The sequence below is a fragment of the Coregonus clupeaformis genome, unplaced genomic scaffold, assembly GCF_020615455.1.
Source record: "Coregonus clupeaformis isolate EN_2021a unplaced genomic scaffold, ASM2061545v1 scaf1136, whole genome shotgun sequence".
NCBI lineage: Eukaryota > Metazoa > Chordata > Actinopteri > Salmoniformes > Salmonidae > Coregonus > Coregonus clupeaformis.
Genome location: NW_025534590.1, coordinates 116,252 through 130,032, shown reverse-complemented (window position 1 = coordinate 130,032; position 13,781 = coordinate 116,252). Strand labels below are relative to the sequence as shown.

Here is a 13,781-nt window from a genome sequence, read left to right as displayed (position 1 = left end):
CGACCGATAAAATGGCGAAAACATGGAACAGTGGTGAACCTTCCCAGGAGTGGCTGGCCGACCAAAATTACCCCAAGAGCGCAGCGACGACTCATCCAAGAGGTCACAAAGACCCCACAACAACATCCAAAGAGCTGCAGGCCTCACTTGCCTCAGTTAAGGTCAGTGTTCATGACTCCACCATAAGAAAGCGGCTGGGCAAAAATGGCCTGCATGGCAGAGTTCCAAGACGAAATCCACTGCTGAGCAAAAATAACATTAAGGCTCGTCTCATTTTTGCCAGAAAACATCTTGTTGATCCCCAAGACCTTTGGGAAAATACTCTGTGGACTGACTGAGACAAAAGTTGAACTTTTTGGAAGGTGTGTGTCCCATTACATCTGGCGTAAAAGTAACACCGCATTTCAGAAAAAGAACATCATACTAACAGTAAAATATGGTGGTGGTAGTGTGATGGTCTGGGCCTGTTTTGCTGCTTCAGGACCTGGAAGACTTGCTGTGATAAATGGAACCATGAATTCTGCTGTCTACCAAAAAAATCCTGAAGGAGAATGTCCGGCCATTTGTTCGTGACCTCAAGCTGAAGCGAACTTGGGTTCTGCAGCAGGACAATGATCCAAAACACAACAGCAAGTCCACCTCTGAATGGCTGAAGAAAAACAAAAATGGTCCTCTGTAGCTCAGCTGGTAGAGCACGGTGCTTGTAACGCCAGGGTAGTGGGTTCGATCCCGGGACCACCCATACACAAAAATGTATGCACGCATGACTGTAAGTCGCTTTGGATAAAAGCGTCTGCTAAATGGTATATTATTATTTTAAGACTTTGGAGTGGCCTAGTCAAAGTCCTGACCTGAATCCTATTGAGATGCTGTGGCATGACCTTAAAAAGGCAGTTCATGCTCGAAAACCCTCCAATGTGGCTGAATTACAACAATTCTGCAAAGATGAGTGGGCCAAAATTCCTCCACAGCGCTGTAAAGACTCATTGCAAGTTATCGCAAATGCTTGATTGCAGTTGTTGCTGCTAAGGGTGGCCCAACCAGTTATTAGGTTATAGGGGGCAATCACTTTTTCACACAGGGCCATGTGGGTTTGGATTTTGTTTTCCCTTAATAATAATAACAACCTTCATTTCAAAACTGCATTTTGTGTTTACTTGTGTTATCTTTTACTAATATTTACATTTGTTTGATGATCTGAAACATTTAAGTGTGACAAACATGCAAACAAATAACAAATCAGGAAGGGGGCAAACACTTTTTCACACCACTGTATATTTAAGACCAAATACTTTTAGACTTTTACTCAAGTAGTATTTTACTGGGTGACTTTTACTTGAGTCATTTGTTATTAAGGTATCTTTACTTTTACTCAGGTATGACAACTGGATACTTTTTCCACCACTGCTTGCTGGTGCTATAGTTATGAGACTATCACCACCTCAAGCTGAACCTTGGCAAGATGGAGCTGCTCTTCCTCCCGGGAAGGACTGCCCGTTCCATGATCTCGCCATCACGGTTGGCCAACTCCGTTGTGTCCTCCTCCCAGAGTGCGAAGAGCCTTGGCGTGACCCTGGACAACACCCTGTCGTTCTCCGCTAACATCAAGGCGGTGACACGATCCTGTAGGTTCATGCTCTACAACATTCGGAGAGTACGACCCTGCCTTACACAGGAAGCGGCACAGGTCCTAATCCAGGCACTTGTCATCTCCCGTCTGGATTACTGCAACTCGCTGTTGGCTGGGCTCCCTGCCTGTGCCATTAAACCCCTACAACTCATCCAGAATGCCGCAGCCCGTCTGGTGTTCAACCTTCCCAAGTTCTCTCACGTCACCCCGCTCCTCCGCACACTCCACTGGCTTCCAGTTGAAGCTTCGCATCTGCTACAAGACCATGGTGCTTGCCTCACGGAGCTGTGAGGGGAACGGCACCTCCGTACCTTCAGGATCTGATCAGTCCCTACACCCAAACGAGGGCATTGCGTTCATCCACCTCTCCGGCCTGCTGACCCCCTACCTCTGCGGAAGCATCAGTTCCCGGGCTCAGCCCAGTCAAAACTGTTCGCTGCTCTGGCACCCCAATGGTGGAACAAGCTCCCTCACGACGCCAGAACAGCGGAGTCACTCACCACCTTCCGGAGACACTTGAAACCCCACCTCTTTAAGGAATACCTGGGATTGGATAAAGTAATCCTTCTACCCCCCCCTTACCCCCCCCAAAAAAAACACACATTGTAAAGTGGTTATCCCACTGGCTATAAGGTGAATGCACCTATTTGTAAATCGCTCTGGATAAGAGCGTCTGCTAAATGACGTAAATGTAAAAAAAAAAAAATGTTAATGAGACAGTGAGCAAGACTGTGTTGAGCTCAGAACTTCAGTTATCATAGTGAATGAGTAAACATTATTTCAGGATTTATTCAATAGATTGTGAGGCAGGGTTACTATTTTATTACACATCAATGATTTGGCCTAATTTTCATTCTTGAACTTTGTCTGATTATTGTGATAAAACACTTGAATGACATCTAAACTTTCAAATGGTTCACAATGGTAAGGATGTATGAACAGAAGGCTATGCAAAAGAGGGTATATTATTGTTGGGAATTACTGTACATACATTTCCGCAACATTTTCGTCCAGAGGAAATCCCATTCTATACATTATTTTGACAAGCAAGTTGTTATCAAGGTGGGTCCGCATGACATAATCATCATCTCAGTAGACAATTTCCTACACACTATCCATCATACGTTTTTATAATGTTTCTATAGTTAATTCTTAAGGTATTTGCATCAACAATGAAGAAAGGTTTTCTTTTAGTTTGAAGAGAGTCGATATGCTTGTCAAAGGTAATATTCTTCAATATTGGGTCCAGATTGAGGATTGGTTTTGGACAACCACTGAAAGACATGGGACCTCGAACCATCCCTCACGGACTGACAATTTACATTTACATCATTTAGCAGATGCTCTTATCCAGAGCGACTTACAAATTGTCGCTATAAATGATCAAAATGTTTCTGCCATGTGTACATTCACTGTGTGTAAATAGAATGATTTGGCTCTACTTATTGAATAAAGTCAAGCAATCTTTTCATCAGTGTATGACCCATAATTGTTATAGTGATGCATGAAGATGAAACCTTAGACCCATTCAATGCTAAACGCTGCCAACTAGTGGTCTGTTTTCGGAACCAACATTATTAGGTAAAAACAATTCACAGATAAAAAAAAAGATGATTTCAGATAGACAACATCAGCAATGACACATCACATTGAGCAGTCACTATACTTTATTTTAGGGGGAATAGCATACAATTTCTCTGTACAATATTTAACATCCACTTCCAACCAGGCATCTGAAAAAGTTTGTTAAATAACTTGCAAAGCATAAAAAAGTCCACCTGCCAATAGAACAGTAATTTGTGCCAAGTCGCACCGTTTGAATATCGCCAAATACTGAACCAAAGCTAACCTAGGTTTAGCTTTAGGTTGTTTTGAGAGGAAGTGTGTTACGAGAAAACACTGTCTGCTGGTCACATACAAGGGATAGCATTCTTGCAACACTGCTGGAATATTGTAGCAATGGTATCTCAATGTTGTAGTGTAACATCTGGGGTCTGAGCTAGGATGTCAGGTAAAACAATTACTGTTTTCACACTACTGAGCCAACCTGAACCATACTTTGCTGGCTCTGATATTTTCCGATCACATTGTAATTTTCAGCTTTCTTCCAGCAGCTATGGTGGATGTAACCAGGTCACCCCCAGTTCAACTCGGTTCGGCTTAGTTTGGCTCACCTCAGTAGTGTGAAAATAGTATAACTGTTGATTCAGGGTTCCATTTGAGGGAATTTTCATCAGACCACCTTAGAAAGAAATGAGTCTCATCTAGGGAAGGAAGAGTGACCGTTTCGGGCCATTTGGGCCATAAATTGATACAATTTAAAAACATAGATATACAAAATAAACAGGTAAAATCTTATTATGGAATAATTAATTGATCAGGGATTTTTCAGCTTCTTTGTGATATATTCTAAAAACAATAGAAACAACCTCATGCTACAATCAAAAAACGACATGAATATTTACATAATGTGCATTTCAATATTCCAGTCAATCTGAAGTCAAATGTTATTGGGCTTTCTGAAGTTTATCTGAAAGAAATCAACTCTCACAAGAAGGCCAAGGTCTGATCAACTAAGAAGATTGTAGTGTGGTTTGGGGTATAAAACGTCTGTACAGTGAAATCAGCCCTGTAAAAGTAGCTGTGGTTTAAAAATAAAATCAGGTACACAATTATACCCACAAAATATCAGAAATCATCAGGATCACATCATGGCTACATATATTTTTTCAGTCAGAAGCACATACGACAATCAAAATAATGCTGTAGTACTGTAGTGATTGTATATCTGACTGTTGGTTCACCGCTAACTGCTTGGAAACTGGTGCCCCTTCCACTCTTCCTCCAATGCCCTTTGCTTGGTAGTTGCTATTGCTGAGCACTACAGGGTTCCAGTGTGTGGGAGGGATTCACAGTAATGGCCACCATTTTATGGCTTCTCAATTAATCTTTCCTTGAATTGTCGCATCCCCTCTCCTCACCTCAACCATATTAGGCGAGGAGATAGGATGTGTCAAGGAAAGACGAATTGAGATACAGCCTACATCCGCTGCGAGACCACTGGCCAACTACAGCCTTCACCCCCAAGAGTAAAGACACAATCTAGTAATGCAGTTGGGCCTTCCCTAAGTCCCTTCCACTGTCTTTCAGAAAGAGGTAAAGTAGTGTTATTGTTTGAGTTGGCACCTGCCCACCTGCTCTCTGTCTAATCCTCAAAAGCTCAGGTCTGCTCTGCAAAGAATTAAAACACCAATAGACAATATTAACTGTTTAAAAAAATGCTACAGTTTTGTGAAAGTTGCTCCTGCAGCAATGCAAGTATGTACGCACTTGGACCATTCAGCACTGGTTGCATATACTGTAGTAATTACTGAAAAGCATAGTATTGAATCCCTGAACGTTGTTGATGTTGTTGTTGTAGTTCCAGTTAAAACACTGACTAGGTGTGAAGAGAGATAATGCAAAGTGTCAATGTCGCATCAGTGTCAATGTCACTCAGAAGGCAAATCTGAGCTCATACAACAAGCTATAAATGGAATACAGAACACATTCACAAATCAAATTCCGGAAGGACGACGAGAGACATCCTTGTTTTGCACAGGGTGGGTCTACAGTAGTAATGTTGTCACACTGATTAAAGGCTGAGGAGGAGGACAGAGTTGAGATGATAGAGATGCTAGAAATAGAGATGTTTTAGCTCTATGGTTGAGATGACACCAGGAAGAGAGAGTCAGTGTGAAAGGTCACTCGCGTCTCAAAGCAGAAGGGTAGTAGCAAGGGACAGGGAGAGACAGAAGGGTGGTAGCTAGGGACAGGGAGAGACATAAGGGTGGTAACTAGGGACAGGGAGAGACATAAGGGTGGTAACTAGGGACAGGGAGAGACATAAGGGGTGGTAACTAGGGACAGGGAGAGACATAAGGGTAGTAACTAGGGACAGGGAGATACAGAAGGGTGTTAGCTAGGGACAGGGAGAGACAGAAGGATGTTAGCTTGGGACAGGGAGAGACAGAAGGGTGGTAGCTAGGGACAGGGAGAGACATAAGGGTGGTAGCTACGGACAGGGAGAGACAGATGGGTAATAGCTAGGGAGTCGAGACAGAAGGATGTTAGCTTGGGACAGGGAGAGACAGAAGGGTGGTAGCTAGGGACAGGGAGATACAGATGGGTAATAACTAGGGAGTCGAGACAGAAGGATGTTAGCTTGGGACAGGGAGAGACAGAAGGTCGTAGCTACGGACAGGGAGATACCAGAAGGGTGGTAGCTACGGACAGGGAGATACTGATGGGTAATAACTAGGGGAGTCGAGACAGAAGAGTAGCTTCCTGAGCTTATTTAAAAGAAGACCAAAGGATAACCAAAAGGCATGCTCACATCATTAAATACTCGGTTGACACAGCAAATCAAAATAAGAAAGAAGTGCTTTTTAAATCATTTTCAATGACTTAGGGGGTTATTGAAATACTTTTAAAATGTAGTATTAAAATGTTTTCATTAAAAACAAAGGAAGGAAGGACAAAATAATGCACAAAAAAAATCATACAAAGAAGAAAAACAAGAAGGCAGAAACACGTGTGTAAATGTATTGCCATACATTTCTTTGCGGACTAGTTTTAAAACTGTGGTGATAATTATTCTATTTGCCACAGCTGTACAGTATACAGTTCAATAATACCAAAGTAATGATGTCATCTGAATAGTTTACAGAGAGATTGTTGTAGTCATAGAAATATAATTAATAGAACTAGAAACAATAGTAGTTCTATTTCTATGGTTGTAGTGTTGTAATGAAGATGGAACTGAGGTATACCTTGTTGACTTGATGGAGGTCTATGGTTTTGCTTTCGAAGTAGTAATGCTTGGAAATGGATCCCCCCCCTAAAATAAAACTTGATTACCATTGTTTTGATATTATGTACAGCAGCAGTACACGTGACATTCAGAAGCTGTTTCTTATTGGCATTACAATTGTCATTATCATTATCATAACACAGAAAGAAAACAGCAAATGCATTTTGAAAACAAGTTGCCCTTTTTTTTTTACTGAGCTGTGAGAGTAATTCTTGGAGACTCCATCCTCTTCCTCTTCTTTTGCTTAGAAAATAGAACAGAAGTCTGTTAGGAGGTCCTAGTGTTTTCTTCGTATATATAAAAAGAAAATGTCCCTTTTGCCCAGCTCACAGGGTTTGTTATGACCTAGTGTTGTCCTTTTGAAGGATCCTTTTTTGCCCAGCTCAAAGAGGCTGCTGTTTTTCTTTTGAAGGACTCTGTTTTACAGTTTGAGGCTCGCAATGGGAGTCCAACACATCATGATAGTATAAAGTGGGTAGAAACCAAAGCAGTGTGGGAGGGCACAGCCAGGTATTTTCCTAAATGACAGTAGTGTAGCGCCCAGCACTAAAACACACCACGCCATGCCAGCACGCCAATCTGAGGGGATCAGGGGTCAGAGTTTAACCCAGGATCATCCAGAGTTCATGATCCTGAACGGGCCACTCTGATTGAACAATGTATACCTGAAAACATCAAATCAAAACCGCTCCATGTCCACCACCTGACACGTCCAGTCAATGTCCGTCCATTCATAGGCTGGACTCTTTGGGCGGGAAGTCCCACGTTGGTCACCATGGTGACGACAGTGACGATCTCCTCGGGGCGATGATGTTGGTCTGGCGTTGCATCTGGATGATGCGTTGCTCCACGCAGCCCGCCGGAGGCGTGCCTCCGCCTCGTGATCCCAGCACTCATCGATGGTCTCACACAGCATCACCATGCCCTGGGACAAGCATAAGAGTATATATAGGGTCATTTAAGCAGAAGCAGAAGCTTGAACCCATAACCCTGATGTTGCTAGCTCTATGCTCTAACCCAGTGGTTTCCAACCTTTTCTGGTTACTGTACCACCAACTGAATTTTGCTACTTAAGTAGTTTTTGTGATATCTGTACTTTACTATTTCTATTTTTGCCAACTTTTATTTTACTTTACTGAAGAAAATAAATGTACTTTTTTACTCCATACATTTTCCCTGACACCCAAAAGTACTCTTTACATTTTGACAAGAAAATGGTCCAATTCATGCACTTGTCAAGAGAACATCCCTGGTCACCTCTACTGCCTCTGATCTGGTGGACTCACTAAACACAAATGTTTTGTTTGTAAATTATGTCTGAGTGTTGGAGTGTGCCCCTGGCTATCCGTCAATAAAAATAAATAAAATAGACAATTGTGCCGTCTGGTTTGCTTAATATAAGGAATGTGAAATGATTTCTACTTTTACTTTTAATACTTAAGTATATTTTAGCAATTCCATTTACTTTTGATATTTAAGTATATTTAAAACCAAATACTTTTAGACTTTTACTCAAGTAGTATTTTACTGGGTGACTTTCACTTTTACTTGAGTCATTTTCTTTAAAAGGTTTCTTTACTTTTACTCAAGTATGACAATTGAGTACTTTTCCCACCACTGGTCCTCACTCACCGCGTGTTTCTGCCAGCACTCTCTGAGGCTTGGCCGTAACTTCTTGTGGACCACCACCTCCTGCATGTCCTCTAGAGACGGGTGCTGTCCCACCTCCTCCTCGAAGGGCAGTGTGTACTCATCCACAGGACCTGCAACAAAACACACACACACACACAGCGTGAGATACAGAGAAACACACACACCAGCAGAGAAACCACACACACACAGTGACTCCTTTTGGGATCACATTCGGCACCGTAGGTATTCTGGTCGCTTCCGTCAGCTCTACATGGAGTCAGCAGTCGGCCTTGTCCCCGAGTCATTGATCCTTACTGAGACGCACAAGGTCAACATACCCGTTGCAAACACACGAGGACACACACACGGTTTTCCTTCTCACCGTCTGCAGCGGTGCAGCGAGCGGCCAGCTCCCACAGCACCAGCCCCATGGCGTACATGTCTATCCTCAGGAAGGAGTCTCTCTGGAAGTTGATGGCCCCCTCCAGCACCTCAGGGGCCATGTAGCGCCTCGTGCCCACCTGGAGAAGCACAACACAAGGCTACAAGGTCACACTCTGTCTCATGTCAACAACACACTGCCTTAAGGTCATAGTTCACTCCGGAATCAACGTTTGTCCGATATTCACACACCTCTTACGGACCTCAATGTGGGATATTACACCGTTTTTGAAGTCTGAAAATGTATTTGATTTTGAAGTGAACTACTGTATCACTACATTTGTGGATAATGTATTCACCGATTCTGCTCTTTCTGCAGGGTTAATACAGCATCAGAATAACCAGCATCATTATTTTACCTGGCCGTGGGTATCTCCTGCTGACTTCCCAGCTTCAAACTTCAGGGCCAGGCCGAAGTCCGCTATGCAGGCTGTCAGGTTGTTCTTTAGAAGCACGTTCTTACTCTTGATGTCCCTGTTGGAGCCAGAGAGAGAGAGCGATAGAGAGAGAGAGGGAGATAAGAAAACAGCAGACAGAGGAACAAGCAATCGAGGAGTGGGCCTCAATTCTATTGATGTGATGGAATGTATTTGTTCTACCAGCTGTCAGCGCTCCGGTCAATGTGTTCTGTTGTATCATATTTGCCTGTGTGTCTGTTTTTGTCCCTGTGACCTATGCTGGTGACAAACCCAATTTTCCCCCTGTGGGGAACAATAAAGTTTTTTTGATTCAGGGTAGGACCGGGCCGGCGATACCATCCTCCACCCACCTGTGTGCGACGGCGGGCTTGTGTCCGTCCTTCAGCCCGGGGGATGTCCTCGTGGAGATAGGCCAGGCCACGGGCCAAGGTCTGGGAGATGTGGCACAGCTCGTTCCACGACACCACGTTGGCCTTCAGGTAATCAGTCAGAGAGCCCTGTGGGGGAAACACAATTAGTGTTAGTAGTTGTAGTAACACTGTCCAACCACTGGAGGGCAGACAACCCGCTTCAGGGGCTGACCCTGTGCTGCTTCCAGCCTCTTGGTATATGTGTAGCAGAGGAGGCTGGTGGGAGGAGCTATAAGGGGGATGGGCTTATTGTAATGGCTGGAATGGAATTAATGGAATAGAGTCAGACAAGTGGTTTCCATTTGTTTGATGTGGAACCATTTATTCCATTTCAGTCATTACAATAGTCCATCCTATAGCTCCCTCCCACCAGCCTCCTGTGGTGTGTGGTGTCTGGTCGGTTGTGGTTTTAAGAACAAATAGACCAGGGTTCCCCAAATGGCGGCCCGCGGGACAATTTTTATTTGAGACGCGGTGTGGGTGAACGGATGTCTTCAATATTATTCTACAATGTAGAAAATAGTAAAAATAAAGGAAAACCCTTGAATGAGTAGGTGTGTCCAAACTTTTGACTGGTACCATATCTGTTTGGGCTTCTTGGTCAATTTGCAATCTACAAATTATTTGTAAATATGTTCCGGCCCACTGACCATCCGCTCAAGAAAAAATCACCCGCTCGCTGAATCTAGTTCATGATCCCTGAAATAGACAGATGTCAATTTGGATGGACAATGAAGTTGTATACGTACGTTGTCGTGATAGGCTGTGATGAGCCAGAGGTCTATGTCCATGTTGTTGTCTCTCTTCTCCACGCCGATGAAGTGGAGCAGGTTCTCGTGTTTCATCCCACTCAGGCTGTAGATCTCATACTCGTTCTGCCACGACAGCTTGTCCTGCAGGCCACACACCAACACACAACATTAGGTCCTCTGTAGCTCAGGTGGTAGAGCATGGCGCTTGCAACGGCAAGATTGTGGGTTCGACTCCCAGGACCACCCATATGTAAAATGTTTGCACACATGACTAAGTCGCTTTGGATAAAAGCATCTGCTAAATGGCCTATATTATATTAGCTAATTCACCTTGTGTGATGTACAAATATGACATAAATCAAACACAATAACGTATACAGTGTTACCAATGACTCCCGAGAACAGTACTACAGTGTTTCACTTCAGTGTGCCATAAAACATGAGGATCAAGCCAACTTTCTAAAACAGAGCTAAATTGTAACCAAACGACCAATCTATCAAAATTAATTATATAAAATTTTTATATCAACAGTATACCTCAACATCCAACTCATACCTGAATGGGGAAGACCTTGACAGCCACGTAGTCGTTGAGTAGCTGAGCCTTCCACACACAGCCGAAGCGCCCCCTGGCTTTGATCTCGATCAACTGCAACGGCTTCTGCCCCATGATGGGAGAGGGAGGGGTGTGTGGCCCCAGTGGGTCCTGTAGGAGAGGGCAGACAGGAAGACAGATAGACAGCAGGTTGGTACAGGGATCAATGAAAACACTAATACGCTCTGTACTACTGCTGTGCCATAGGGGCTAACAACTCAGTGTTGGGCTCAATTCAATTTCAATTCAGTCAATTGATTCAGGGAGGTAAATTGAAATGCCAATTCTAATTTCCACTATTGCTTCTCAGTTGAGAATAGTGGCGAAAGAACAGGTGCATGTCCTCACAGTATTCAGTCACCACATGAGGCTGATACACCGGATACAATTTTATTGTATCTAATTAGTTCCGTCATTGCGCTAGCAGGAACAGTCCTTTTAAACTCTAAAAGCTGTGTAATTGCTGGGCACACACTTGGGAAGACAGATCATTATTAAAAAGAGTCCAGACTAGATAAGACATTGATGGGAACCTGATGAGATTTATCTGAAAGATTTTTTATCAAGGAAGCCTGTATTAATTAGAGTGGTGTGAGCGTTTAAAACACTGTCCGACGATGCCAAGGTTGTGGGTTCGATTCCATGGGGGAACAGTACGAAAAACAAAGTATGAAAATGTATGCAGTCGATCTGGGTAAGAGTGTCTGATAAATGACTGAAACTATATAAGTTGAATGCAACGGTGGTAGAGGATGGCTCCCCTATGTATAGGACTCTGGTCAAAAGTAGTGCACTATATGGGAATAGGGTGCCTATTGGGGCGCACCCAGAGTCTTCTCAACGATATCTCAAGGACTTCACAGGGCATTAGCACGGTCAGTCCTACTGTCTTATCAAAGAAATGGACTGACATCCGTTTTCAATTAGATCATTCCATGTTATTAAAGGCCTATTTGAAGACCAAGGGTATCTTTTACAAATCCTCCCACATAAAAGGTAGAGTAAATAAGAGACAGAGGAGAAGAGAGGAGAGGTCTGGGACTTAGATGAAGCTAGGTAATAAAGAGAGGGGCCTTAGATTGTTGGGATGTGTCCCAAATGTTTCTCCATTTTCGGAACTACTTTTGACCAAGGCCTACAGTGGCTTGCCAAAGTATTCACCCCCCTTGGCATTTTTCCTATTTTGTTCCCTTACAACCTGGAATGAAAAATGATTTTTTTGGGGGGGTTTGTGTCATTTGATTTACACAACATGCCTACCACTTTGAAGATGCAAAATATTTTTTCTTGTGAAACAAACTCTACCAAGTCAATACTTTGTAGAGCCACCTTTGCAGCAATTACAGCTGCAAGTCTCTTGGGGGTATGTCTCTATAAGCTTGGCACATCTAGCCACTGGGATTTTTGCCCATTCTTCAAGGCAAAACTGCTCCAGCTCCTTCAAGTTGGATGGGTTCCGCTGGTGTACAGCAATCTTTAAGTCATACCACAGATTCTCAATTGGATTGAGGTCTGGGCTTTGACTAGGCCATTCCAAGACATTTAAATGTTTCTAATTAAACCACTCGAGTGTGGCTTTAGCAGTATGCTTAGGGTCATTGTCCTGTTGAAAGGTGAACCTCCGTCCCAGTCTCAAATCTCTGGAAGACTGAAACAGGTTTCCCTCAAGAATTTCCCTGTATTTAGCACCATCCATCATTCCTTCAATTCTGACCAGTTTCCCAGTCCCTGCCGATGAAAACATCCCCACAGCATGATGCTGCCACCACCATGCTTTACTGTGGGGATGGTGTTCTCGGGGTGATGAGAGGTGTTGGGTTTGCGCCAGACATAGCGTTTTCATTGATGGCCAAGAAGCTCAATTTTAGTCTCATCTGACCAGAGTACCTTCCATATGTTTGGGGAGTCTCCCACATGCCTTTTGGCGAACACCAAAACGTGTTTGCTTATTTATTTTTTTAAGCAATGGCTTTTTTTCTGGCCACTCTTCCGTAAAGCCCAGCTCTGTGGAGTGTATGGCTTAAAGTGGTCCTATGGACAGATACTCCAATCTCCGCTGTGGAGCTTTGCATCTCCTTCAGGGTTATCTTTGGTCTCTTTGTTGCCTCTGATTAATGCCCTGCTTGCCAGGTCTGTGAGTTTTGGTGGGCGGCCCTCTCTTGGCAGGTTTGTTGTGGTGCCATATTCTTTCCATTTTTTTATAATCTATGTAATTGTGCTCCGTGGGATGTTCAAAGTTTCGGATATTGTTTTATAACCCAACCCTGATCTGTACTCCTCCACAACTTTGTCCCTGACCTGTCTGGAGAGCTCCTTGGTCTTCATGGTGCCGCTTGCTTGGTGGTGCCCCTTGCTTAGTGGTGTTGCAGACTCTGGGGCCTTTCAGAACAGGTGTATATATACTGAGATCATGTGACAGATCATGTGACACTTAGATTGCACACAGGTGGACTTTATTTAACTAATTATGTGACTTCTGAAGGTAATTGGTTGCACCAGATCTTATTTAGGGGCTTCATAGCAAAGGGGGTGAATACATATGCACGCACCACTTTTCTGTTATTTATTTTTTATAATTTTTTGAAACAAGTAATTTTTTTCATTTCACTTCACCAATTTGGACTATTTTGTGTATGTCACATGAAATCCAAATAAAAATCAATTTAAATTACAGGTTGTAATGCAACAAAATAGGAAAAACGCCAAGGGGGATGAATACTTTTTCAAAGCACTGTATATGGCTCTTGTCAAAAGTAGTGCACTATATAAGCTAGAGGGTGCCATTTGGGATGCAGACGTGATCTGCAGGGTTGAAAACAAGGAGGGTGTGGCAGTGGCTGCTGTCAGATGTAATGCCATGTATATAGCATATTTATATCTGGGTACTGTATCGCATGAAGAGCAACCTGATATGAGTGGCCTGGATGGGTCATGCCTCTCCCTCTGTGGGGTGGTGGCTTAGGGCAGGGTAAGTCTCATATCAACAAAGTGGTAGAGGGAGCAAGTGTTACAAATTGTGTGTGTGTTCCAAATATAAAATGGGTCAAGTC

At 43.4% G+C, this 13,781-nt stretch overlaps 1 protein-coding gene across 1 annotated transcript in view; it reads right to left on the bottom strand.

Annotated features, from left to right (window-relative positions):
• Window positions 1–6,117: 6,117 nt before the first annotated feature.
• Window positions 6,118–13,781, bottom strand: part of LOC121562507 (activin receptor type-2A) — a 44,206-nt gene continuing 36,542 nt past the window's right edge. The window contains 11 exon segments of the mRNA XM_045217590.1: window positions 6,118–7,243; window positions 7,245–7,285; window positions 7,288–7,344; window positions 7,347–7,407; window positions 8,115–8,245; window positions 8,497–8,635; window positions 8,915–9,029; window positions 9,325–9,365; window positions 9,367–9,471; window positions 10,134–10,277; window positions 10,693–10,842. Coding sequence (XP_045073525.1) covers window positions 7,214–7,243; window positions 7,245–7,285; window positions 7,288–7,344; window positions 7,347–7,407; window positions 8,115–8,245; window positions 8,497–8,635; window positions 8,915–9,029; window positions 9,325–9,365; window positions 9,367–9,471; window positions 10,134–10,277; window positions 10,693–10,842 — 1,014 coding nt within the window. The 3' untranslated portion in view covers window positions 6,118–7,213.